Genomic DNA, 11,213 nt, shown 5'->3' with positions numbered 1-11,213 from the left:
ATGTGGGATTCATTGGGAGCCTTGTGAAGATATAATTTTAAAGATCCTTTGAGCTGTTCAGAAAATGATGATGTTGGAGAATGGAGTATGGGGAGAATACTCCCCTTACTTCCTGATATTGGTCTGCCTTGTGCCTCCCTGCTGCCACAAGCATCTGAGCACTCACTCAGGACTATTTGTACTTTATAGATTTCTCCGTAGAAGGCCATGCCACTATCATGTCAGAGACAGGGGAGACAGACACATGCTTTCCACAGCAGACATCCCTCCTGGGTGAGTAGCCTCTCACTCAGCTTTTCTAGTAGACTATTTTTAGTGATTTTTTAAAATAGAAAATCAAAACACTGCATGTATAGAAACAAAGACTTTTCCTGGAAAAATGTGTTTAGTGGAATGACTCAAAGAAATGAAAGCTATATTGGGGGAAGCAATTGCCAAGTAAGTGACCTATACCGCGTGCACTGGAATATTCCTCCTAGGTAATAACAGCCTGTGAGATAATCATTGGGATGAAGATGTCAGCCTTGGCCTTGAAATATGTCCAGGGTTTCAAGTGATGTGGCTTCATGACACTGACATGTGTGTGCATGAGTGATAATATAAAATCCCACCTGAGAGATGGAGGGAGTTATGGGTTTGGGAATGTTCTGCATAAGCAAAGGATCAACATTTGTGGAACCATGGCTGAGGCCAGACAATCTATGGGCTGGGAGTAGAGAGGGCGGAATCACCTCTTCCGACAAATTCTTCCCTGTCCTCTAGCTACTTGTGATTCCGATGGCTAGCCAGTGAGCTGGAAGGACTTGAGATTGCTGGACTGGCTGCAGGAGACTGTTTAGGTGAAAAGGAAGAACAAGGTCTAGAAGTGAGAAGGCAACATGGGAGAATGGAGGGACATCAGAAGGAGTAGTGAGAACCTGCCACTGGAGTGGCTTCTAATGATCCAATGAACATTAAGCTTCCAGGAAGCTGATTTGAATAATGCATATTGCATACCAGCCAGGCAACGGGACTCCCCCTAGCCCAGACAACTTTCCACATCAAGTTTCAATGAAAGGAATATCTCAAGATTGGAAAGGGAAACAAGCTGGATGTGGTGACTACCATTTAAAATATGGCACCAGGTATCTCTAAAGCATGGCCTAGCCACTCGTGGCTATTCATGATGGTAAAGAGGCTACTGATTGACAAGAGGGTTGGTCCAGCATTCCACTTACTTTGAACTTGGTCAAGTTTCAAGTCTCAAGATGCCTTCTCTTCCTGCCTACAGTATGGGGGCCTCTCCTGAATCTGGATCTTAGCCACAGGAGACTTGGTGCTATCATAGCTTATTGCTTGATTGTCCTTCCTTTAGCAGGAGCCAACCCAGAGGACTGGGGTGGCAATGGGGCGATAGTCAAGGCTCCAGTTACCACTGCTCACCTGGCATTGATGAGGTACTGGGCAAGGCTGATGTTAGCAGGGGTTCCTGTGATGGTAATTTGGCGCTCCGATGACCCTTCTGTGGCATTGGCGATTTTGATCTGTGCTCCAGACATCTGCCGAATTTCATTGATTTTGGTCCCTTGGCGTCCGATTATGCAGCCTATTAGCTAGAAAAAAGGACGGAGGGAATTTCTTAGAGAAGAGTCTGAGGAAGTCCTCTCCTTGCCAGTAAGCAGGAGCAAATGGCCACAGGTTGCTGCATCTGCTGGCAAATTGACTTTGCTCTTTGAATCAATGGGAAAATTTAGTGCTCCTGAAAGGAAGAAACCCTGCCTGGGGTCCCATTGGAACTGAGGCTGCTTACCCCACAGTCCAGCAGGTCTCCTTAGTGGGATCCCCCATGGTGAGGACCCACCAAGCTGGAAGACTCTTTCCAAAGGGTGAAGCCTTGTGCTGTGATCAGAATTCTTAGGGTGACATTCAGCCTGAGTCACTTAAACCCCACCTTCACATGGGAACCAGATCAGAACTGACCCTGGGGCTCCAGAGCTGGAAGAGTAGTGGACCGATGCCTTGCTTCTGAGGAAAGTTAGTTAGGGTTAGCCATGTGACAGAAAACCCTTACCCTTGGTTTGTGTATTCCTGACCAATGGTAACTGTTTTTTCCTCCTAGCTTTCTCTTATTTCTAACAAAATCAGATAAAGCCTGGAAAGAGTTCTCAATTGATTCTGCACATCTGCCAGGCATAAATCACCATCCTTCAGCCTTCAATCAGCCTGATGATCAGGAGGAAAGCCAAGGGGAGAGTTGCTCTTCCCAGAAGCCAAGTTTAGGAGAACATGGTGAGAAGAAAGAAATGGAAGACAGTGGTCCAAGAGTAGCCAGGGAAAGACACTGGGCATGAAGAGGAGGGCATGAAGATCAAAGCCCTCTCTCTGCAACAAGTCTAACATCAAGAGAGAAGCCTGCCATCTTGGCCTCTGCTAGCACTCTGACCTTGCTTGCCCACAGAGGTGATCCTCAGAGAAGAGAACATTGGTCACCTCTTGGTTGTTAGCTTCTGAAGCTGCCTTTTCAAGACAGGTGCCTTCTCAGGACTTCTAGTGAGGTGAGCACCTGTCTCTAGCAGCCCTAAAGTGGCCTTGTAAAGACCTTGGCTGACAGGAGAAAGGAAGAAAATGGACAATATGCAAAGAGACACCAAGAAGAGCCAGGAGGCCTCCAGGAGCCGCTGGCAGAGGGATTTCCCAGGTTTTCTGCTCATCAGGAAGAAGAGAAGACTTTGGCTTATCACCAAGGAAAAGGGAAACTCATGAAAGAGGGATGCACCAGTCTTGTTTTCAGCTTTGCCTCTTGTACCATGTCCCCATCTCTATAACGGGGACGAGAGCATCGATCGCTCTTTGGGAAGCGTGAAGAGAACCAAGCTAATGACAAAGTGTGAGGACATTCAGAAATTCTAGGGAGAGCTCCCGTGGTGGCATCAAGCCTGATCAGTGACCGTGAAGAGAGAATTAGTCTCTGAGCTGACAGAGAGGAGACTGTAGAGACAATGCTGGATCTCACAGTAGAGATGAGCACCAGGAGTCCCACAGCCACTGACCTTGGGCCCTCTCCAGAAGTTTGCATTTGGTTCATACCTGAAACGCTTCTTGGTGACCCAACGGGGATCTGAGTCTGTTCAAGGCTGGAGCTCTGCACACACTTGCTGCTGTCGGGTGCCGGGGCCAGGGCCCTTCTGTGAACCAGAAAGCTGGTGAGGCCGGGCGTACAGGAGCCTGGGGAAAGCCCTCCCCCGGAGTAAGAAGCCGCGACAAAAACAATGAAGCGCCGGCTCCTGAGGCACCAGGGGCTGCCCAAGTGCCAGCTCCTCCTTCCGCGGCTGCTGTCCAGCCTTGACTGTTGTCCAGCCTTGGCTGTCTCTGCAGCTCTTTCCTTGGAAACTTACACATCTTTCTGTTGACTCAGATCCTTTGCGAGGGGCCTTTCCCCTGATCCTCTCGGTCACCAGCGATGGAGCTGCGTTCTGGCTTTATGGCTCTTCTCCAATAAGCCGCCTTTGAACTGACTGTGAAAACTATCTTTGAAAAGGCCGGTTTGCTCTTTTCCATTTAGTCTTTTCCTTCTTTTGATTGTTAGATGTCCTACTGGTTTTTCCTGTGTTTTCTCCATTTCCCAAGCCGTCGCTTGGTTAAGCCTCACCTCCTCGCCTTTCTGCTCCCATCCGTCCTTGGTCCGCCGTTTGTTCAGCCTTCGTCGGCCCGGCTCCCCGCCTCTCCCGAGCTTTGGCGACTCCAAGCCCGAGAAGCAGCTTGGCCCCCTGTCCTTCCACTCTAGCTCTTGGGAGGCCGGCTTCCTCACGTGGTAAGGCCGAACCAAGAGCAGGGTGGTGCAGTGGGTGGAGCTGGCCCTAACTCAAGAAGATAGGTTCAAGCCATTTCAGATGCCCATGGGTTGTGCAAACCTGGGCAAGGAAGTGCTTTAACCCATCAAAATGCTTTAACCCAAGCAACTGTGAAAGACTAGAAGGGGAAGAGAAGGTAGTGATCTGCACATGAGGAGGGGATGCTTCCTCATTCAGGCATTCCTTGGGCCAAAGAAATCAGAGGGCCAGTAGAAAAAGAAAAGAGGAGAGAGGAGGGGAGAGGAAGGGAGAGGAAGAGGAGAGGAGAGGGAGGGGAGAGAAAGGGAAGGGAGAGGAGAGAAGAAGAGAGGAGGGAGAAAGGAAGGGAAGGGAAGACTAACAACAGTTACAACAAAGCAAAAAACAAGGTCAGACATGTGGCACAGGTGAGAATTCCTTCTCCCAGTGAATGCAGAACAGCACAGCTGGGGCTCCTTGTGGCTGTGGGACAGAAGCCTGGGGTACTCAGAGGTTATGGGACTTGCTTAGGCCCCCACAGCCTGCATGTGTCACACCCAGGGTGTGACACCACATCTTTCTGACACCAAAGGAGGTGGGATCTGTGCTCAGCCCCGCCTTTTGGGCCATGAGAGCTATTTCCTTTTGCTCTTGTGGAACAATCCAAGTCACCTTCCTTCTGATTATGAACCCTGAACTTCTGACAGGATGGCTGTTCTCCAAAGATGCATGGCTGTTTAGAAAGGCTTGTAACTGATGAGAAGAAAAGGTCAGTCACTTACCCCATGTGCTCCTCTGGCTCCTTCCTTTGGGACCCCCATCCCCTGCACCTCTCCAGTCATCTCATTACATGGGGGCATCTGGGGAAGTAGCCTGTGAGGTTTGGTAGCAGCACATTCTCATCCCTGGAGTAGACAGAACCCTTCTTCACTGAGCTCTCAACATTTGGGAAATCCATAGGTACACACCAGATAGCTTATGCCCAGATTCACATGAGCCATTAGAAAGGCAGCCCAGTATACTGACATATCCTAATGGGAAAAGGAAGCCTCAGCTCTCTCTTCCCAGACCCACAGTCCTGCCTAGCACCCCAGGGCAGGACAGGATGGGGACATTGTGGGTGCTCCGAAGATGGAGAGAGGGGTGATCCTGGGAACCACTGTGAACATTAACAAAGGCAAACTTTGATTGATCATCAGGGTGATGGTATCAATGACAATCAAGGCAGAATTCTTCAATCGAGAGAAGCCAAAAGCTGAGGATGCTTTCATGATCTTTCAAAGGTCAAGCCCGTTTGGGGGAGATTTGGCTCTTTTTGCCTCTGGATCCCCACTGCCCTCCCTCCTTCCTACTCCCCTGGCCTTCTTTCCCAGATGTTCACAAAGGCAGAGTCCTATCCTTTGCTGTTGCTGGAGCACCTTATATATTTCTCTTCTTTGCCTCGGTCTCTGTTTATCTCCCATTCTGAGCTTTTACACTAGAGAAAGGAACACCTTCAGATTTACAGGGGTGGATTTTCTGACTGATAAGGGACTCCCAGTGACTGAGACTTGAAAAAGGTTTGCTTGTAAATAATCCATTATCTACAAGTAGAAGAGATGGGACATTGAGAAAAACTGGTACTGATCCCTCTCTCGATTACCCAGAATCATGGCCAAGAAGAAGTCTTAGGATATTAGAACTTGTAAGTGAAGATTCTAAACATTCGGAGGGAAAGGATTTGGTCTATGGCAGTCTCTTTCAGAGGAAGGCAACCATGATGGTGGACCCTGTGTCAGAGGAAGGGCAGTTGGAAGTGTGTCTAGCCTAGAGAGAAAACTTGAGTGGGACACAACCTCTTTCTTCTGTAGCTAAAGGCTATCCTTCAGAAGTGGCTTTATGGACTGATAACCAGGAGTAAAGGGTGGGAGTTGTGAACAGCTTGCTTTCAGGAAAACCTTCCTAACAATGAGAGCTGGACCAAAGCAGAAGGAATAGCCTCCCTTGGGAAGCTGGTGGGCTTGCCCCCCTGGAGGCATTCATGCAAAGGCCTGATGAGTGACCGCCAGAGATGGAGGAAGGATGATTCTTGCTCTGCCATGTGTGTGTTGGACTAGGTGGCCACTCAGGACCCTTCCCACCCTAAAGATCTGTGCCCCTCCCTTCAGACTTGGAGTGAGGAGGGCTGAAAGACTTTAGGACCCCTTAGTTCTTTCACAGCCCTAGTCCCTTTCAGGGCTGAGGACTTTCAATTCAGCCTCTTTCATGAGCACTAAATTCACTTTAAATGCAGATAAAGGAAGAAGAAAAGGCGGGCAAACTCTCAAAGCCAAACAAGGTCCAGCTAAAGCAGCGGGCATGGCCACAGGCCAGTGGGCCCATCCTGCTTGCCCCTCATGCTTGTTTCGTGGTGGGCCAGTGTTGAGCTACAAGGTGCCATTGAGTTAGGCAGCTTGCCAGCTAGCCAGCCAGAGCTGGCCTCTCTGCCTCATATTGAGTGCCCAACAGAGTGCCCACTCACACGTGACCCTCCCTCACACACGGGCACACAGAAGAGTCAGAGAGGCGATACTCACATCATTGGGAATGGTGAGTTCATGAGTACTGGCCGGGGGACTGGCATCCAGACCTGGTCACAGGTAAGGGAACATGGTTACAGCGTGAAGGAAAACCACACCTTGTCTGACATTGGGGAAGAACAGAGGCACACATTGATCACACGTGGAGCTGCTTGTCTACAGGGGGAGGGAAGGAAGGTGCCTAAGGGTGGGAGGTTTGGTGAGTACCACAGAGATTCAATGGAGAGGGAGCCTGAGCCAAGGATGCTCAGTGTCCTGACCCAAGCTAGGGATTTGGGGATTCTTCTGTTCTCTACTTCTCTCTAATACTTTTTTTTTTAATTTAAAGAAGTCACCAAAGCCAGGCAGTGACCATTTCTTTACAATGATGTTGTTGTCTTCTGCCTACCTTTGGTCTCCATGAGACAATATCAGATTAGTGTAAGCTACTGAGAAAACTTCCAAAACCCATTTGGGAGTCATGAAGCTAGGCAGCATCATATGCAGAAGAAACCACATCATTAAGCATGTGGAGACCCTCCTCTGTGTCAGTAGGGGGTATTTCATCCTCCTGCAATGGGAGTATTTCATCACAGTGTCCAGCAGCACATATCTGTGGCCAGGAGGTGCACCAGCAGAGGTCACACTGACCACAAGAATAGACCAGGTAGGAGGGGAAGCAATCAGCTTCAAAGAGAAGCCATAACCTTCAGAATACACAGGTATCATTGGTAAAGCTCTCTCTACTAGCCAAGGTAGATAACTTGTTCTTGTGAGATTTAGAAGTTATTGGCATACAAGCTTGCCCCACTATCGGCTCTGAAATGTATGGAGAAAGCAAGGAAGGAAGGAGGAAAGCAAAAAAGGAAAGAAACAAGGAATGAATGAATGAAGGAAACAAGAAATGAAAGAAATAAGGAAGTAAGGTAGAAACAAGGAAATAAAAAGGAATGGAGGGAAGTAGGGAAGGAAGGGAATAAACAAGGAAAGAAGGAAGGAAACAAGAAAGGAAAGAAGCAAGGAAGGAAAGAAAGAAGAAAGCAAGGAAAGATAAAAGGAAGGAAGGGAGGTAGGGAAGCAAGGAAGGAAAGAAAATAGGAAGGATTCAAGGAGGGGAGGAAGGAAGGAAGTGAAGAATCAAGAAGAGAAGGAAGGAAAGAAAAAAGGAAGGATGGATGAAGGGAAGGAAAGAAGGATTTCATTCAGTTTTATGCTGACAGCCTAGAAAGTCAAATGTCCTTGGGTCAGCCTAGCCATGACCAAAGGGGCAGAATGTATGCTAACTAGTTGGGGGAATTCTGAACCTGTACCATTTCTCCTTCTCTTTGAAAACACAGTTGATGACTTCTCAGCCCATCTTACTGGCCCTGTCAGTAAACATGTGGGAACTACAGGGGGAGGGAGAGCAGGTTTGGTGAGCACCACAGACATTCCATAGAGAGGGAGCCTGAGCCAAGGATGCTCAGTGTCCTGGCCCAAGCTGGGGGTTTGGGGATTCTTCTGTCCTCTACTTCTCTCTGAAAAGTTATTTTTTTAATTTAAAGAAGTCGCCAAAGTCAGGCAGGGACCATCTCCTTTACCAAACTGTGACAGTTCTCCTTGATGGGAGTTATCAAACATCTCTGAGAAGGCTTTTCCCACAGGGTCAAACTTTTGTTTTGCTCCTAAGGCTGAAATGGGCCAGTCAAACTCCTGCCACTCTCTCAGTGGAAGGCAACTGTCTTACTGGCCATGATATGAGAACATGGGATTCTCACCAGCAGTAATAGTGGGTGTGAAGCTGAACCCCAGTATTTATAAGTGGAGAAGGTTGGGGTCTGTGGTAAAAACAGTCAGGGGGGAGGAGGTCAAGGTTGTCTCATAATCATGACTCTGTTGAGCTTAATAGCTGTTAGTAGATTCTAAAATGCCAGATGTTTTGTGGCTCCTAAGTTCAGAGAGAGGAACTAAGAGTGTCATTACTTCCTCCTAGGAGGGCTTCACCTCCTCTCCCTAATGCCCCATCGGGGTTTCCCAGGTAAGGAAGCTCTGCCCGTTTCCTATGGACTCTTGCCCAGGCATCCACAAACATTTCTAGAAATGACAAAGTTAGGCCATCTCTCCTTTTCTTGGTGTTGGAAGTTGCTGACCACCACAATGTAGGGGCTATTGACCATGCACTGAATCCATCAACCAACGAGTCGCATCTCAGCAGACCTTGAGCTGAGGAGATGGGTCAGGAGGCAGAGAGGAGAGGAAGATGGTGGGAAGGCAAATGTGGGAATTCCAGCTGTTCAGAAGTCATTGCTAGTGTAGCTGCAGCCAACAGAATTCAACACCAAAACTGATCTCAGCTGCCTACTCCTGCAGTCTTAGCACCATGTGCTTCATTGGCAAATCCCTCTTGGGAGTCTATGTCCCATGTGCTTTCTGACAGGACAACATAAAGCTGTAAACACAAGAGTCAGAAAAAATGCCAAGACAAGCTCCCTTCCAGGATCAGCCTGAGCGCTGCCACCTCTAGGAAGCCCTCCCGATCTCCCCAGCTGCCAGTGACCCTTCCCCAACTGCTCTGTGTCCTCTGACATCTGCACAAGGGGTTTCCTCTGGATTCAGTGCAAGCTTCTTGAGGGAAGGCATCATTCTCTTTTTGTCTTTATGGGTTAAGAGTTTAGTAGAGTAGGTGCCTAATAAGTGCTCAATGGATTACTGAAGTGGGCATTTTAGATGCAGTATGCTGGCAGAGTCCGAAATGGCCATAAAGATGCCCTGCACACAACTGACATGACCATGAGCAGCCTGACTCTTCTGCCTGAATGATGAGTTGGGGGCTGGGATTGAGTGAGGGGCATGGTTACACAGACCCACCAGGGAAGCTTTCTGGAAAGGACCCAATGCCATCAGTCTAAAATCAGAAGGGACCTTAAAGCTCATCTAGTTCAAGCCCTTTCATCTTAGGGATTAAGGTCCAGGGAAGGAAGGGACTTGACCAAGGTCACCTAGGCAGCAAGGGGTAGAACCCAGGAATTCTTACTCCAATGTCCTTTTTCCTGCTCCCAGCTGCCTCAGAGAAGAAAAAGAGGATCTGTTCATGCTTTCAACTCAAGCTCTATCCAATGTCAGCAGAGCTGGAGGTCCAACAGGACCAGGAAATTGGATAGACCTTAGGCGCATAACTCGGACCACTGACATCCAGGGATCAGGTGAGCTGTGTGTGCAGTGGAGGATTATGGAACTTTATTGCCTCAAGTACTTGCCCCATCCCTGTGGCTCTCAGGCTGAGAAAAGGGTTTCCCACAGGGATGGAATCAAGGGTCCTTGGATAACTGAAGAAAATATAATTTAAGAGAGAGAGAGAGAGAGAGAGAGAGAGAGAGAGTGTGTGTGTGTGTGTGTTAGAATCTTAGAGCTATGATTGGAATAGCTTTTATAGAGCCCTGCCCATGAGGCATGTTCTAGACACAGTGAGAGCCTGGGATCACATTATTCATGTGCTCAAATACTCCAAAGTAGCTTGTATTTAATTTGCATATACTTTGTAATTTATCTTTCTATATGTCTATTTGTCCACCCATCATCTGTCCATCTATCTGCCTATCCTTTCTCTCTCTCTCTCTCTCTCTCTCTCTCTCTCTCTCTCTCTCTCTCCAACCATCTATCTTTCCTTCAACCTACCTTCCCACATATGCTATCTCCCTCATATGAACATCATGCAGCATGGAATATTTCATTTTGGTGTTTCACAGAGCCTGGGACAAAATGATCACTTAAGAAATGGTTTTGATTGTATGATTGGTTTGTGATGTCGTCAATGAGAATGTTCTATGCAGATCACAACCTAGCCTTGATTGATTATTCTGTGCATCTGTTGTTTCTGCCCTCCCATAAGTACATCACCAGGTGTCTTCTCCAACATTCCGATTTCTCCTGGGATCACATTATAGGCACTAAATACATCATTTCTACCACTTGTCCAAAATCAATGTGTTAGCAACAAAGCTGAGATCTCAAGGGTGGCTGTGAATATGGCCTATAGATTAAGGGAGACACACAGCCTCAGGAATTCTCAGGGACAAGACTATCTGATGGGGGAGCTTCCAAGGTCAGTGCTCTTGGATCCAACAGTAGACCCTATTTTTGCCATGTCTGCTTACATAACTAAGGCTCACACATCCTTCTATGCATCCCCATTGTGACTCTTCACAGATGAGCATTCAGAAATGTTTTCACTGGAATCGTTTAAATGAATGAGATGCAGATCTTCATCAGTTTCCCAGGGAACCATCTGGTCCAGTTAAGGGCAGCGTCTGGACATCTCCCAAGGCCTGACAGCTGCCTCAATGCCCGGGGAACAGGATGCTCCTTTGTTCAATGGTTCAGTGACTGCCATATTGGTAGGCACTGACTTGGAACAGCTTGAGTCAGCGGCCTCCTGTAAGACCATGGCTCCCAAAGGGAGCAACAGAGGAGAGCTGGGGAGGCCCTGGAGACCCCAGAGAGCTGTGCGCCCATTCAGCTCTACCACTTCTTATAAGGAAGGCCCTTCCCCTTTGAAATGGGGGGGAATGAAATTCATATGACCCAGATGACAAGGTCATTGTGTGGGGAGCATGGCACAGTAGTGAGATGCAGGGCTCAGTTAGAAGGACTACCAACCTGGGGACCTTGAACAAACACCTGAACTGTCTGGGCCTCTCTAAAATGAGGGGGTTGGACTAGGTGGCCTCTGAGGTCCTGTCCACTTCTATATTGATATTCGGTTGAAAATGGTGGTGTGCTGGAGAAACTCTGGAGCTGCTACTATCATTGTGAAGAGAAAATACCTTGCTTCTCTCATGTAGGTCTGGGGAGCCTCCCATTCAGAAATTCAGGGGAGACCCTCACCAGCAGAGACAACCTCGTGTTAATC

At 48.2% G+C, this 11,213-nt stretch overlaps 1 protein-coding gene across 1 annotated transcript in view; it reads right to left on the bottom strand.

Moving 5' to 3' along the window:
• Positions 1–1,263: 1,263 nt before the first annotated feature.
• Positions 1,264–11,213, bottom strand: part of PCBP3 (poly(rC) binding protein 3) — a 368,694-nt gene continuing 358,744 nt past the window's right edge. Inside the window, exons 15-16 of the mRNA XM_069100309.1 lie at positions 6,344–6,396; positions 1,264–1,592 (exon numbers count right to left, since the gene is read on the bottom strand). Coding sequence (XP_068956410.1) covers positions 1,419–1,592; positions 6,344–6,396 — 227 coding nt within the window. The 3' untranslated portion in view covers positions 1,264–1,418. The remainder of the gene's footprint in view (positions 1,593–6,343; positions 6,397–11,213) is intronic.

This window comes from Petaurus breviceps, unplaced genomic scaffold, assembly GCF_028583685.1.
Source record: "Petaurus breviceps papuanus isolate PSGF00001 unplaced genomic scaffold, PetGlider_PUasm1.0 387, whole genome shotgun sequence".
In the NCBI taxonomy this organism is placed as follows: Eukaryota; Metazoa; Chordata; class Mammalia; order Diprotodontia; family Petauridae; genus Petaurus; species Petaurus breviceps.
The sequence above is the reverse complement of the archived record's forward strand: the minus strand, read 5'-3'. Positions and strand labels throughout refer to the sequence as shown.